The sequence below is a fragment of the Calypte anna genome, chromosome 3 (genome assembly GCF_003957555.1).
Source record: "Calypte anna isolate BGI_N300 chromosome 3, bCalAnn1_v1.p, whole genome shotgun sequence".
Taxonomy (NCBI): Eukaryota; Metazoa; Chordata; class Aves; order Apodiformes; family Trochilidae; genus Calypte; species Calypte anna.
The window spans coordinates 34,160,860-34,177,735 of record NC_044246.1 but is presented as its reverse complement, the minus strand read 5'-3'; the positions used below and the strand labels follow the sequence as shown (position 1 = coordinate 34,177,735).

General features: G+C 45.0%; 1 protein-coding gene across 1 annotated transcript in view; it reads right to left on the bottom strand.

Annotated features, from left to right (window-relative positions):
* SLC22A3 (solute carrier family 22 member 3) overlaps positions 1-7,951 on the bottom strand; it is a 30,002-nt gene extending 22,051 nt beyond the window's left edge. The window contains exon 1 of the mRNA XM_008490186.2: positions 7,268-7,951. Within this exon, the coding sequence (XP_008488408.2) occupies positions 7,268-7,681 (414 nt within the window). The 5' untranslated portion in view covers positions 7,682-7,951. The remainder of the gene's footprint in view (positions 1-7,267) is intronic.
* Between the last annotated feature and the right edge of the window lie 8,925 nt (positions 7,952-16,876).

Below are 16,876 nucleotides of genomic sequence, written 5' to 3'. Positions count from 1 at the left end.
GCTAATGTCTTGCTTTTCATTTGTGAACATAACCTTTAGAGGGGAATGTAACCTTTAAAAGAGAATTGCACACTCTGCAGAGATCTTTTTTTGATCCAAGCTGCCTGTCAGACCCACACCACCACTTCAGCTGTGACCTGGTTTTCCTGTGTCTGGTATTATCCCCATCTGCAGCACTGAGGGGAACCATAAAATCAAAGAATGGCAGGGATTGGTGGTACCTATGGAGATCATCAACACCAACCCTCCTGACAAAGCAGGATCACCTAGGGCAGGTCCCACATCTGCATCTGTTTTTCCCAGTGTTTTGTCCTGTCTCCAGTTAGCCTGTAGCCCTCCAATGTAACCCTCCTCCCAAACTTCTTTCCTTACCCATGTTAGCAGGCTCCTCAAAAGTGAGTGGAGTAGTACATCATCTCTGTTTCTGAACTGTCATATCCCATCCGTGCATAAGATTATTTTTACACTCCTACTACATTGGCTGCCTCTATGTACAGGCAGATGTAGTCTATGTTTTGAGGAGCTCACTGACCAGGAAAACTTCTATGTGCCATCAAGGAGCAAGAATTCCTACTCCTGTTAGCAACCATCTCTCACTGTGAGTAAAAGGCTATTCCATCCCCTGAAAGTACATGTTTTTGTAGCAACATAACAAAAAAAAAAATACCCTCATGACTTCTTCCTCAACATTGCAATGCTCACTGCCAAGCCCTTCACTGCACAACTGCATGAACCAATAAAACCATGCAACTCATCTCTGCATTTGCTGCTGGGATTGCCTCCATGGTTTCTGACAAAAAGTATCATGTGCCTAAACACAGCCTCCTTCCATTTGGGCAGCTGATTAAAAAAGCTTGTGCTGCCCAAATTGATAAATAATCCACATTTGCACTCCTTTCCTCTTAGCCTTGACAGTGAGCTGTCATCCTGAGCAGAAGTGGGGTGCTGCTAAAATAGCAAGAACCAGCTCCTTCAGCTCATCCCCTTCTTTAGAGTCCTTAACAGAGTGGGGAAAATCAGTCCCTTCCACCCTGATGACCTTTCAGCACAGGCAGCCACACATTGCTGCTTGAAAATACACCCCTATGATGAATGTTCTCTCCCCGAGATGCTTGGACATCAACATGAAATCCCAGTGCATATTGACAGTGGTCAGGAGGATTTACACAGGTGCACTTTGCTGATCTCTAAAGGAGCAGCAAACAACCTGATCAAGATCTCCCTGTGAGAAATGAAAAGGTTTTGCCCTGGGCCTCTGTAGTTCATTAGTGGCATAATCTTAAAGGCAGGAGAGAGTAATCTTTATGGGCCTGGCTGAGATGGGAACAGAAGAAATATTCATACATGACTAATGACTGTGAAAGATTGGGGCTGTGGCAACTGCTTATTTCTTCATAGCCTTGGCAGAGGGCAAACATTTTCGAACTTAGTTTGACATGCAGATCAACCGCAGACTTGTAATTGCTGGTTCCTGAGAGGCCTTGATGTGCTGAGAAAGTCCCAAAACACTTCAGTACACATATTCCTGAAGAAATGCACTGTTTTAAATAACAGCATGTCATTAAAATCTCCTACATATGTAGCAGCTTTGTATAGGATTTTGGAAACACCTTACTTCCTAATACAATTATATTTCAAAATATAACCCTTTGGACACTAAAGTGATCTACAGTGATTCCTCAGCCCAGTTACGACAGCATATAGAGAGCCCACATATACATTTTAAGTGACATTCATCCAGCTGGCCAAACATAGACTGGATTACCCTACCACTCCCAGTGACAAATGACTTAGGGCAATATTCATCATTTAAGGAAACCTGGGGAGATGCAGACTGTGCTGCTTCTTCCTTCCTTGTTATTGGGCAGCTCTTCTTCATCTCCCTTGTTCTCTGGGTTGTCAAGCCTCTATCTTTCACTCATCCTTACTGCAACAATACACCCTGCAATCACATGCTATGGAATGGGAGACATTGCCCTTTTTTTTCTCTTTCTGTCCAAGCTTCTGTCCGTGCTAACGCAGTGTCTTTCTCCATGTCTTGTTTCAGGCTGACAACTTAGCCAGACAATGGAGTCAGTCCCTGTGGCTCAAGGCCTGAGGCACAGCTTAGCTAAGAAAACTTTGGAAGTTTCTCACCTGTGGATGGCCCAAGGTACCAGTTGGTATCTCTGTGTCCCTGCTGCTCACCTGAATGCATTGAGCCTCCTTGGCCAGAAGATCTGTTCTATCTTCTTTTTTCTTATATCCATGGTCAAAGCAAGAGAAAGGTGGAGAAACTTATAATTTCCTAAAAGCTGGAAAACAGCAGCTGTCCTAAAAACATGAAGAAAAATCAAGGTCCAAATCCCCAGCCAATACTAGGTGTCTTGATGGCATTGACAGAAATGTAACAACATTGGGGTTTTCTGTGTAAGGAACTGCTCCAGCCAATTTGACATGGAGAAAGATTAGAAGACTTTCAGAGATTCGGCAATAGCTGCTCCCTCTGCTCCTCTGCCTTCACTTTTTCTCTTTTCTTCCTTTACTTAAGTTTAACTTCACCATGACAGTTGAAGAGAGGGAACTGCCATAGCAGTGACAATAATCACACTATATCAACAATTTGAGGGTGAATTGTGTTGATGATTTTCTTGGTGTAGGGCAGCAAAAGAACCAGCTGTGATTTCTCCATCCTGAGTTTGACTGCCATGTTATCCACTGCCCTGAAGGCCTGTGAAAGCCATGAGACCAAATATTATTGCTTTGCTTACAGGTTTCTCTGTACATGCTGTCTGACTAGTATTTTCCAAGACAGCTGACAAGCAGAGAAGTGAGAAGATTTATTCCTAGCAGATGCAGTGGGATATGTTCAGATTTGTCCACCTCATCAGGCCTCACGCTTTGGCAATAAATTGTTGCCAGGTCTTGAAATGACATCATCAACGGCATGAAGACTTGCTGCAGATGAAGCATATTGGAACTGGTCCCTTCTGATGGACTCCTGCCAACAAAGGCTGCTAAACCTACAATATGCCAGCTGTGCTGTAGCTGTCTGTGATCATCCAAACTTCCCTGCTCCTTTCATCCACCAGCACAGGCCATTCAACCTGGAGAAGCAATTCCTGCACATGCCTCCAGGAGTCATCACCACCAAAAATGTCTGAGCAAAAGTGCTCTGCAAACTATCACCTGCCACCTTTTCTCAGAGCACCAGATTTTCTCCACGGGGACAACAGTACTTAGTGCCAAACTCCAGCAGTATTAAAGGTCAGTAACTCTGTCTTCAGCACAGTTTCCTGGAGAAATTATGTTGATCGACTTCCGCATGTCCTGGATACTTGTGTCCCTCATAAAGCTCACCTGGCAGGACACATGGCAGGCAACATGCTTCCTACTTCAAGTGTTTCAGGGCACAGGAGATGACCCAGGCTCCCTTTCAGACACTCAGGCCATAGCATGAAGCTGCAGCCTCCCCAGTGCACTGCAACACACAAGCACATGCCCCAGTACCCTTGCTCCTCTTACTTCTCCATCTGCTGCTCAGAAGGGCCATCCTTTCCTCCTCTCCTCCTCATGTGAGAGGTGCTGCTGTCACCAGCCTTCCTTCTCGAGCAGTGCCAGCCACCTGCTACAGCCACCAGCATTTCAGATGGCATCAGATGGCAAGAGCCAGGAATGGTATTTAGCTCGATAATTACCCCCTCAGCCTCCCTCTCCAAGCAAAATCTGAGAAGCCACTGGGTTCCCGTCCCGCCGCTGACGCATGCAGCGGGGTCTTCCAGTTTCACAGGGAGTTGTGCAAGACGTGCTCAGATAAATGGGAGGAGACTGCCCAGGGCCAAGGTCGTCTGCACAGATCCACCACCTACAACACCATTGAGCTGGAGGGGTGACTGCCAAGTTTTACACATAGTGGAGAACTTTGCTAGTTTCTCAGAGCCTTTACATCATCCCAGCTCTGGTTTGCTTAGCTCTGATTCAGGCAACATAGTGCTGGGCTGTGTGTGTACAGCACCAGTAGACAACTCCTCCTCTGCTCTGGATTGGACTCTCAGAAAAGCCTGAAAGCTGTGGAGCACAGACCCGTTAGACATTTAAAAAAAAAAAATTTAAAAAATAGATTTTAAAAGGGAATTTTTAGCAGTGCTCTTTCCCCTGTCACTATACCAAGCTGACTGGCTTTGCCATGTGTTGCTCCTGTGTTGATTTCTGAATAGATTTTCCTCTTCTTCAGAAAAACACTGGTGTGTTCTCCCAGAACCCTGCTGTAGCCCAGCAGTGAGACTCAGAACTCCCAAAAGAGCAGACGATCCAGCAGGCACCCCACGTTCTGCTTACAAAGCAGCAGAACTTTTTATCAGTGTACTTTTTATCAGTACACATTCCCCCTTTTTCCTCTGCTTCCTCCTGCAGACACTACTGTGAACACCTTTACAGAAGATAGCTAGGACAAGAGAGAGCAGACAGTGAGCAACATGCTCCAGTCATACACCAATCAGAGCAATGAACCATTGCAAAACCATTCATTTCCCAACTCCTCATAAATCAGTTCCTTCAGCTGTACGATTTAGCTTCTTTAGAGTGCTCAAACCTGTGGTTTGGCTGCCAGACCTGCTCTGTGATATGACATCTTTACTCAGCAAGGCTGTACATGCCCGCATTTTCCCTCTGCCTCTCCTGCCACACAGCAAATCCACACCAGATCACTGCTTGGCATAGGCCTGGAAGAGCTCCTTCAGTGTCCTGATTTACTTTTTCCCTCTCCATATTCAGTCTTTCTGCCTGAGCATATGTCCTTCAGACCATCATGTAATTCATCCTTTTAACTTTGTCTTCCCAGTCACTTCCGCTGTTAATTCAGCCAGACATAAAGTGCCAGAAGTTTTAATATAGTTGAAAGAAACAGAAACATTTCTGCATACATGGACAAAATGAGGCAGTTACAAGAATAAAAAGATCTCTCTAGTGAGCTCATTAAACAGGGCACAAATCTGCTTAAATCGAGTCATAATTTTTTAGAGCCTCAACTGAGCGAGAGAAGACTTAAATTAAATATGGGATTTAAATTGTCTTTGCTGTGCATAAAAAGCATTAACCAGACACCTAGCTCCTTTCAGTAGCTGATTTTAAAGCAATTGAGCCAGGACATGCATGGCACAAGCTTTCTTTCTAGATGAAGAATCCAAACCTCATGGGATGTGATTTATCTGTCAAATGTTGCAAAACTGGGACCAGGACACAAGTGCCACAGGTCACAGCCAAGCTCCCTCTGGCTGAGGTGCAACTGGCCAACAAGAATCCTTCCAGGAGCAGCAGTGACACTGAGGATGGAGCCTGCTGCCCCAGCACAGGGGGGCAGAAAGTCCCAGCTTGTCACTACTTGCAGACTCTAACTCTGTGGTTTTCCCAGTGTACACCTTTGGGAGCATGGATGGGGAGCACTTCCCAAGCATGCCTTCAACCCTCATCCTTCCCCTGTGCCTGGCAGGTCTCCTCAGGAAAAGAGAGGAAGAAGGTACAGCTGGACAAGGTGTTTGCCAGAGAACATTGAACCTTTCACTCCCATTTATTGCTGCAACACAAACACTGATTTAGTTTTCTCTTAGCTGTACTCAGTGGCTCAGAGCTGCTGGAAAATCACAGTGGTTCTGCTAAATAGAGCAATTGCTGCTATAAATGGACTCTGAGCACAGTCTTATGGACACAACTTACATGCTTTCACCTAGTGCAAGGCTAAAGGGGTGGGGGTGGGGGAAGGAACAAGAAAAGAGAAAGAGTCTCTGCATTTTTATTTTGAAGCTCAGGAGAATGGCTAGCACAGACCACAGACTGCCCAGGTACAAGACCCATGATCTAAGCCTGCACAATCCCCCAGCAGAGACACTTCAGAGACACCAGCACAACCTTCCCACCATGGCCACCTGCTGCCATTTATTCCAGAGCCAAGCTATGGCTCCTGGGAAGCGTTCATCCTCCTGCCCACACAGCCACTGCCAGCATGGGCAAAGCTGAGGACCTGAGTTTGAAACCAGCTCTGCATGTGTCATTTGCATCTCTCTGAACAGCCTTGATTTCGGTGACTGCACACAAAAACCAGTTCTGAAGCTTTGCTCTAGGGCCAGACAGGTGCTCTGCTTCATTTTCTCCTGAGCATAGACCCTGGCTAAAACTGCTCAGCTTGGATGCAGGCTCAAGGCACAAAGCTTCAGGCTGCTCTGAACAGCCTGAAGACTGTGAGCAGATCCAACAGTCCCAGCTGAATGGAGAAAGGATGGTGAATTGAAAGGTCAGCATAGGCATAGCTTTTCAGTCGAGTGCTTGCTCAGGGCTTCACCTGTTTTGCCCTGCTCTGTGTTTTGGAGGGCACAGCTCCAGTGTAAGCACCTAGTTAAAAACTGAAACAGAAGGCTCATGAGACAGGCAGGACTCTGTCTGACAGGGCACACAGCTGTGCTGACAGATTTTGCAATGCATCTTGATGATTTCCTAGCCAACCCCTCTAAGCACACTTCATGTTTTGCATCCCTGCACTCCTAGTGTGGAACCTTTGTGCTGGAGCCAGACCACAGCAAATGCACTGCACAATTACATATTATACACAGTTACACAGAGGATCTCCTAGGAAGGCATCTGAAATTGTCTCCCATAGCCTCCTTAAAATGTCACTACATTTGCCAGCACTTACCACTAGCAATAAAAGCCTGCACTTCTCTGACATTTCAGGAAAAGCTAAATGATAGATTTGGCCAACAATGTGTGCTTGCTTTTTTTTTTCTTTAGTAAGCACAGCCATTTCTGCTGACTCGTGTCAGATCTCAGAAGGGCAGTCTGCTACCAGGTTTTTTCATTACCTGGAGACTTAAATGTTCAGGACTGACAATGCAGAGAATGGATAATTTAGAATGGCCCAGATCATCAAGTGGTATCACCTACACTTGGAGTTTATACCACCAAAGTTGCTGGCCCAAAGCTGGGCACCAGAAGCCTCAGCTGTAAGGATTTAACACTAATTTTTAATCTGACAGTCTTTCTGTGATTGAGAAATCTCTGTGTAAAATGTTGGGATTTGTGTGGCATAGGAGAGCCAACCTCCAGACCAGCACACTTTTCCCTAAAATTTGATGCTGGCACTTCATCATATTTGTTGTCCCAGTTTGCTTGCGACTTGGAACAAAACAAATCCAGGAAGGAAAACCAGACACCAAAGCAAAGACCCTTCCAGCATTTTGCCTCCGTAATCCCATACCGGGCTGGGAGCCTCTGATTAGAGGACAGGGATTTTCCTTACCTCGCTGACGATGGATGAGTGGGGCTGTTTGTACACCCAGTCATCTTGGCAAGCTGTGAGTGGCAGGTTGCCCACGCTGTGATTGATATAGTGAACGAGAGGGCTGGCACAGCTGACCGAGGTGTCCCACACCACATCCAGCCTCTTGCACTCCCCACTGGAGGACCCATTGCCCAGGTGTAGGGGCAGAACCGTGAAGTTTCGTTCCTCTTCTAGTGTCCAGCCACATCTTTCGCTTAATTCAGCTGCCCCAGGGATCCTGCACCAGTAGCTGCCTGGTGCCTGCCCAAGGAAAACTACGCTGGTGAAGAGGAAAGAAAAGGTTATGCCTGTCTGGCAAAGGAGGAAAAAGACCCTCTTCTGAAATCTTCCAAATTCCCCGGCTTCCTTCAAAACCTCATCAAAAGATGGCATGATGTGAGGGGGGGGGTGTCTGTCCACTTGCAGCAGTCCGAGAGACGGCAGAGTTTGCTTTCACACTTCTCCACGGCTGCTGGCACTCCCTATAAATGTGACCGCCTCGCCTTCCCCTCAGTCCTTGCTTCCCATGTGCACGCACCCCACACACTCCCCAGCGCACACACACGCGTGGGTGTGCAACGCCGGTCACACCATCAGCGTGTGAGAGGGGCAAAGCTGCGGGCAGGCGTGAGAGTGCTCCCGGGCACATGTGGGGAGGGGAGCTCGGGGCATGTCAAGTACCGCGGGGCTCACCCGCAGGAGCCGGGGAGGAGTGCGATTTAAAGAGCACAAACATATTGTAAGAGAGGAGGGGCGAGTGTTTCCTATTCATCCCGAATGTTAAACAGATTATGTAATAAGCCCAGTTAACTCCTTCGGGCCGGGGGAGCCACAAATGTCAGCTTCCACCACGGGCTGTGATGGATTAATAGGTGCAAGGGTAATGCAGGGAGTTAAATAGGAAAGAGCGCCGAAGCTGTTGCAAAAAGCAGCGGTGAGCGATGCAGCCTCTCTGCTGGATGGCAGGAGTAGAAAGTTGTTTCAAAGAGAGCTGTAAACTCTCTCCTTTAGCAAAGAGAAGTGGTAATGTTCAATTACTTTTCCAAAGCACTACTTCACCATCTGCACAGATCAAATTTGCAAGGGTCTTTCCTTTATAGAGTGTAAATAAAGCTGAGCTCACAAACTGCATCAGTCCAAGATCCAGGGTTATTTTTTTTTAATTGGATCTACCTGTTAAAAAAGACTGTTATATGACCCTGTTCATTTTAATTTTGCATAACCTTCCAAATATTTAAAAGATAAACAATCAGGTTTTGTTCCTCAAAAATTACTGAAAAATAAGTTATTTCATATTTCTGTTTAACTATTTGTTTGAATGAGGGGAGGAAGGAAAAGGGGGAGCCAGGACTGGGGTGCATTTTGTGTGCATGTGAGCACATCTTGTGCAGAACTCACTGGACCAAACCTGATGTGCAACTGCAGCTGTTTTGCACTTTGTCCTGGAGGTCCCTTACCACTCTCTTCTCTTGCAAAAATCACAGGAGGAGCACCCATCAAACATATCTCCTGCAGACCCTTGTCTCTGTTTACCTACAGCTTTGACGATGGGCATCTATCATTTTGAAGTGCCATTTCTAAAAGTTAGATCCAGACCAAGGAAGGCTTTGATTGCTGTGCAGACAATACATCTGGATGAACTTTGTGACAGACGTGAAGACTGATGCTGTGGTGTGAGCTTGGCAAAGATTCACATTGCTAGGTAGATGTGCTGCATCTGATGCTGTGCTTGCATCAGAAAATGCTTTGGGGGGAATTTTGTTATGCTGCTTTGCAGTAATCAAGCTTACATGACTTCGTGTTCAGGTCTGTGTTTGAGGAGATGAGGCAAAGTCTGATGGGTGGTTTCAAAAACAAGAAGAGCTTTTATCCTAACAGGGCTTACAGGAGGGCCAGCCATGCCGAGATGCCAAAGGTGAGATGGTTTGTTCTGGCAGCTTTCAGAGACCAGGGAGGAGATTGTCTCTACAAGAACCACCATAAAGACAAATGAACAAGGAACGAGCCTGATACTTGGCTTGTGTGCTACTCTCACAGCTCTGCTCAAGGGTATGTTAAAACTCCAGTGTTTCTCAAGCCTTACCCCTCAATTAGCTCAATTGTGAGTCATGAGGGTTAGCACCTCATAACCCATGAATCAATGTACATGTGCTCAGCGTTTTTTACCTGTTTCAGAAAGCCATTGCTGCAATTACCAGAGCCACCTTTTAGTTAACCAGTGGAGCTAAACCAGATTCAGAGGAGTAAGAATTCAATCTGCTGTTTCAATATTGCTTCTGGAGCTACTTTCTTTCCCCAAAAGAAAGCATGGTTAGTAAAATTTCACACTGTAGGTTGGCAAAATTTCTCACATCTCATGCATTGTGCTCTTGTCAGACACAGTATTTTCATTTCAGCCTGCCAGATCAGAAGCCAGAACACCTAGCAGCTGAAAGAGAGATCAGCACTAATGTCACAGCAGTGGACGTCTGAGAGCCTTCCTGACATTTCTTGGTGTTATACTGCTGGTCATACAGCTGAAAATTCATTCAATAAAATCAGTTCAACTGTGGAATAGACGATATCAAAGCAATCTTAGTTACTTAGTGTTCACCCGTGTTTTCATTTCTCTGTTAAAAAGTGTCTTATTGATATTTGTCACTACATCAGTGAGCTACAAGACACCAGTTTGTCAAAGAAATCTAAAATATCCCAGTAACAGATGAATGAGAGTGTATTAGTGCATTTATTTTACAGCAAGCAATTCCCAGCTTCCCTGAGGTTTTCCTGGAAATTCAGCTCCATATGCTGGGAGAGCTGAACACATCTAAGGACAGGAAGATGATGGATTTGTATACAAAAACGGCAACTGTATCCTCTTGAAAGAATGCTTTTAAATATTTGAGGACAGATCTCAGGGTGCAACCAGCATTTTAAACATTTTATCCTATATGTACAATTAAAAAAAAAGAAAAAAAAATATGCTCTTTGACACTGGGAAAGAAGCAAGAGAAGAAGGACCCAGGGAAGATGGTGAAGAAAAAAGAATTACAAATAGATGCAGAGGAATGAACAGAAAGAGAGAGGGGAAAGAGTGGGAAGGCAGCAAGCCAGGGAAACAGCAGAGGCAGAAGTGGTGATGAAAAGGGAGAGGAGGAGAAAGAGACAGAAGTACAATTAAATTGAAATCATGAGCATCCTCAGCTGGAGCTCTGTTTAGAAGCTGAAATGTCACAGCTATTTTGGAAAGAGAATGAAAACTATTTAGTCTAGAGGAGAAGGCACAATCCCTGTACGCTCATGGTGTTACACTAACATTCACAGATGTCTGGGTGACAGCATGAGACATTGGGATCAATAGCTACTCTGACTGAATCCTGCAAAATAACTTCATTGTAATGCCCTGGATACCTTTTGCCAATGCTTCAGGCAAGCACCTAAAAACCTCCAAGTCCTTTTTTGAGGCACTTACAAGCAGAGGGGCAGTGACATACTATATAACAGTTTGAAGACATACTATGTAACAGCACCAATTACAGCACCACTTCCATGGTAAAGCTGTGCAGAAAAACGTGACCTACGTTTTGATCTCCTGCAGACACATACATGCCTTTTGTTAAATAAAAGAGAGCCTGGAAACAAGCTTGGGCAGCGATTATACACCCTGCCTATTGTCTCACTGCTTGATGCAGCTTCACATTGCACCAAATGTTCAGTCCCCAGACAACTCTGGTATAGACTGGATAAGCCTAAGCAGAAGGGGTGCAAACTACTCAGCATCCCAACATCCTAGGATTGGGAGACTGCCTACACCAGTCTTGAGCTCTCCATGGCAACAGAAAGGGCAGGAATCTCCACAGCCTTGCATCTGGGGATCTCTACCTCCTCTAACCCATGACCCAGTGGCAGGGACCACCACAAAGAACCGGGCAGTAGTAGCTCAAAGTTCATTGTACAGATCTTAGTGGCAAAGCTCAGCTCACGGCAGAAGATGGCAGAGTCCTTTGTCATTCTGCACCACTCCCTTCACCTGGGACATACTTTTCAGCTGCATCCTGTGGGTTTGCTTCTCCTGTGCAAAAATCATGGCTCTTCCATGCTGGAGAGCAGAAGCCTGACTCCAGCCCCAGAAATACTGCATGTTCCCGGGCTCACAGTGTTACAGCATAGCTTGTTAAGAAGCCAGGCTGGAACGGATTCGGGAGCTCAGTTTTGGAAATCAAATAAATAGTGAATATTTTAAGAGCAGAGTGAGACCTCTTTGTGGAGCAATTAGAGGTGTTTACACTCCCCTCTCCCACACATGGAACAATCACATTCCAAGGCAGGACACTAAATCACATGCAGCTTTTTCTCTGACAGTTTTTGTGTTTTGGGTTTTGTTGCTGTTGTTTTTTCTCTTTCGCTTTTTTAATCTTTCTTCTTCCTCTAGTCACCCACTTTCATCTTTTTATTTATCTTTTTTTTTTTTTTTTTTTTTTTTTTTTTTTTTCCCCTAGGTTTCCTTTTTTTCTTTCAAAAAGTGACAACTCTCCTCAATGGAGTATGTTCTTTCCCAGGCCTTCAGATCAACTTCATGAGCTACAGGCTAACTTTGAGACATGAGAAAAGTCAGTTACAGCCAACAGGGTTTCCACCTTTTGGCAATTCATGAAAGTAATGCACAATGCACTATAGCCCCCACCCTCACTATTTCCATGGCCTTTGGGATATTTTTATCCCCTTGGTTCCAAGAACAAATATAAATATATGTAGTTCTAGGAGACATAGAATACAACAACCAGGAGCATCTGTACTCAACTCTAGGACGGCAGCTGAAACAGCAAGACTAAATGGGGCCATAGGGAGAGAAGGGAAAATCCAAACAAGGAAGAAAAAAAAAAAAAAAAAGCAGAGAGTGAAAAGAAAGCAAAATAGCAGCAAATAGGCTTCTGTTTCTCTCTTCACAGGAGAGAGAAAAAAAATCCAAACCAGACCAGTAATGACTACAGCTGAGACAAGACCATATCTCTGAAGTTTTGAGCAGATGAAGGGAAAAAAGTTACAGTATGACGAGAAGCCATCCTCTGCCTGCAGCCTGTGCTCATTCTCACACACTCAGCTTTTCCTCCTGCTGTCCTGGTGCAGAGGGTGGGGGGCACATGGCATTTAGGTGCTCACAGCCCCTGGGGCTCCTGCAGGCTCATTCCCACAGCAGCCAGCAGCAAGGGCTTCCTTCCTTCCTTCCTTCCTTCCTTCCTTCCTTGGTTGGTCTCTTTTCCCAGGCAACTCTCAGCAAGACGAGGGCAGGGTCTTAAGTTGTGCCAGGGGAGGTTTAGGTTGGATATTAGAAAGAATTTATTTATGGAGAGGGTGATCAGGCATTGGAATGGGCTGCCCTGGGAAGTAGTGGATTCTCCATCCCTGGAGATATTTAAAAAGAGACTGGATGTGGCACTCAGTGCCATGGCCTAGTAACTGCGGTAGTAGTGGATCAAGGGTTGGACCTGATGATCTCAGAGGTCCCTTCCAACCCAGATGATTCTATGATTCTATCCCACAGCATGTTTGCCAGGACCCTTGCTAATGACTTAGAATAACCATGCATTTCAGCCACGAGATAAGACAAGCTGAGTCCATCAAAGGCATCAAAAATATCCAGAGATGGATGTAAAGGCCTAATAAAACAAAAGCATCATCCATTTATTCCTCCTTCCCTGTGTTATTGGACAGCTGTGAATCACAAGTTGGTTTTTTTAATCAGCTGCACCTACCTCAAGTCCTGCCTGGAACAGATGAGGGAAATCACACCAGTTTTGTTCATGGTTTCTCACGGTTGTACATCTCTCCCCTGTGACTCTATTTCCATCAAGCTGGAAGCAAACATTTCTTAATACTAGGAAAAGGGCTTTGTGTGAAAGTTTCCCGTGCTTTTTTGTGAGACTAAAGGTGAAACTTTTAAACCATATTAAGGATAGTGTCACTGCAATGAAGACTTGGAGAGATGCCACTCACTAGCTGTCTGCTTCTCTGCTTCTGAAGTTGAACTTTCATTAAAAACAAAAACAAAAAACACAACCCCACCACAGCCTCCTTGCAGAGTTTCTAACATTCATCTTTTTTGTCTACTTTCATACCATTTCTCAGTTTGCTGGTATATCAAATGTTCCCAACAAGCATCTTTTGTAGCCTTTCTACTGCATAATTTTTATTGCTGAGATCTGAGGAACTTAGAAGACTACTAAGATGGTCAGTGTAACAAAAAGGCTACCATATATTTGTATGGAAAAAAGGCAATAGAGTCATTTCTGTACATTTTCTGGACAGCTTTGGGTAAAAGCAGCATGACTTGGTACAGAAGTAAATTTAGGTTCTAAATACCCCATGATCCTGCATATCTAGCTGATCAAACTCCCCATGGGAGAATCAATATACATTTCATATTTATGTGAATGATTATTTAGTCTCAGCAAATTCCTGCTTCTGGCTTTCCAAGGTAATGACAACTTTGTTACTGTGAAAATAAATTTTAAAAAAGCTGCAGGACCTGCATAAATTCAGAGTCACAGCAGAGACCCAGTACATTCCAAATGCACCAGCAAAAGTTCAAGTCATCCTGGAAGGATGGATGCAAACTTCTAATTCCTGGGCACCTTTCTCTAATCTCCCTGTAGTGTTTTTGGAAAGCCTTAGTGGTAACGAACTATTTATAGCTGACTCTGTTTTTGTAGTTTATCTCTACAATAACATTGTGTCCTTTGCCCTAACTGCACAATAACAACCCAAAGGAATTCTTTACAGCTGGATTCTCACCTCTTGCTTGATTACCATGTTTTATTAATAGGGAGAGAGGTGGGGCCACTTTCGTCAGGCTGCTTAGCTGGGCACACACACTCACTGCTCATGATCCAGCACCTAGCATACTACTTAAAATGGACATTTTTGGATATGTGGACCTACCACATTGCTCAGGACTTTCAGTTATTTTAATGCTTCTATGCTTTTAAGTGTCAGTATGTTTATTACACAGGATCCACAGTATTTTTCCCTTCCCTAGTAAGAGCTTCTGAGTGTATTTAAGAAATAGAAAGATGTAAGTATCTGATGTGGAGACACAAAGGAAGAATTATCCAAGAAACATTAAAAAAAACAAGACATTGCTTACATTGGTCTGAGATCCCAAAATCCTGGAGAACCAGATGAGCTTAAACAAAGCACAGTTCGTGCTGAGTGTTTCTGAAGAGGCTACACCGTTTTTATCCATTTTCCCATAAAACAGTCCTGCAGTAACTGGATGGAAAATCTAAGATCTAAACCTTGGGAAGCTCAATCAGACAAAATAATGCAGATGGCAGTGAGTTCCTCAGACAGTTGCTGTATTTCTAGGCTGAGCTTTCAGTTGTCAAGGTCCACAGACCAAACCTGTGCCTGAACAGAAGCTCCTATGTAAGAGGAGTGCAGTGATCAGGAAACTTGGACAGGTAGACCGTGGTAGTGTCACCACAGTGCAGGGTATAGCAACAAGTGGAAAGCCCTGGGCACCAGGGACTGGAAGGCATTGTTATCCAAACATTGTTCTTCCTGCTGTGAGGTTGGTCCCCTTGACACCCAGCCTCAGCAGAAGTTGTGCTACCCTTGACTAAGCCTTTGTAGCCATGCAGTAACCAAGATCTGGGGCTACTGAATGGTGGAGGGACATCATCAGCTACAGAAAAGGGGTGCGACCACAGCTTCCCCCCCCAGCTCCAAGCTGGCCATCTGCAGTGGAATAGGCAATTGGGAAAGTCTTGGAAAGCCTGAGGCAGTGCCAGCCGCTGCCATGGAAAGGTGTCCTTCCCTGGGGGCAGGCCCACCACCACAATTTCCAGGGCAGTCAGTACTTCCAGTCCCACCTATCTGGTCCTCCATGCTAACACGAGGAATGTAATCACCTCCAGTGAACACGCTGTTACTGGAGCTGAACTTCCAGCTCCTTGAAACTTAGATTTAGGACAATAATGTAAAGATGAGCTTTATTGAGAGGATTAGTTCATACGGTATTTTTAGCAAAATGATAGCTGAATAAAAGCAAAAGGGATTCACTTTGGGTTTGTTTAATGAATGAAAACAGCAATATTACCATATCATTTCCATCAGCAGAGCTTCTGGCACCATCCTTACCCCTCAAATACCTGCCCTCCTTCAGTGCTGTGTACAATAACAGGAGCCAAGGAGATGTTCATGCTGCTGCACAGCAAGCAGACACAAGCATGGACCTCATCCTGTCCTCATCTTCAGCCCAGCTGTGTGCCTCATCTCCTTTCCATGGGGGCAAGGAGTAGTGTAGCCCATCCCATCCATGCTGCCAGGCTGACACAGCAGGGGTAAAGGGTGAAGCATGTGTCAGTCTGATTGGTATACCCAAGGAAGGCTTTCTGTCACATAACTCATGCTTTACAGGTCCTGGCTTCCACCCTCCCAGCCTTCACCCCAGGTTGGTGGGAGCTTAAAGGTATCTTCAACAACTTCCATCCTCTTCACAACAGTTTTCCCAAGGAATAGCCGACAATTTTGTTCCAGACAGAAGAGGCTTGGCAGAACTAACATGGAAAAAACTTTTCCTCTCTCTCCTCCTTCCTTTCAGTCATATGCTGCAAATGAAAACTTATTCTAAAGTACAAAGAATATCTTATTCACATTTTTCCTGGTGACAGCTGTTGCTCAGAACGATAGCACTAGCTAAGCAATATGTCAGCATTTGGCAAGGAAGCCTCTTGTTTATCCTCTGGAAACCCATGGTCTTTTCAGCTAATCCTTTGCTGATTTTTCTGTGTTCAGGGAAATTTTCTGCCTTGGCTTTCCCATCACATCCTGTATTGTTCTTATTTTGTTCTGCTCCACCTCAATTTTCCCTTCTCTGAGGATGAGCCTTTCAGGCAAGTCCGGTCTTCTTATGGACAAACCACTATGTACAATATGAGAAATCCCTCCTCCTATTACTCTCCTTTTCCATAAAGCCATCAGTCAAGAGGGTAAGACCGGCCTTGTGACCTACATAAGGAAGCCTAGGACCTTGCTACCACAGTCCCAGCTGTGATCCTTGCTAGTTCATACTGTTCCAAGATTTTTTAAAGATTCATTGACTCAGGCCATGGGCAAACTTCTGTATATAGAGGCTGCAGGATTTTTGCCAGAAGGGGGTTAAAGCACATTCTTAAGAAGGATATTTTAAGAGGCAGTGGGCATAAACTGAAATGCAGGATGTTCCCTCTGAACATCAGGAAAAACTTTTTTACTGTGAGGGTGACTGAGCTCTGGCACAGGGTGCCCAGAGAGGTTGTGGAGTCTCTATCCTTGGATATATTCAAAATCTGTCTCGATGGATATCGCCCTGGAAAATCTGTTATAGGTGGCCCTGCTTGAGCAGGAAGGCTTGTAACAAAGACCTCCAAGTAACAGATGTGCCTGTGGTGATCCTGTGTTTCATTTTTCCCTATGAATCTCCAAGCAACCTCAGCCTACCTTACTCATACTAAGCCATTCCCCACACTGCTGCTGGGAAACAAGGTCACGCTGAATTTGTGTAACTTCAGCTCTGCTTTCTTATGCCTCTGTTAGAAAATACTGTGTGTGTGTGTACAAAACCAAACC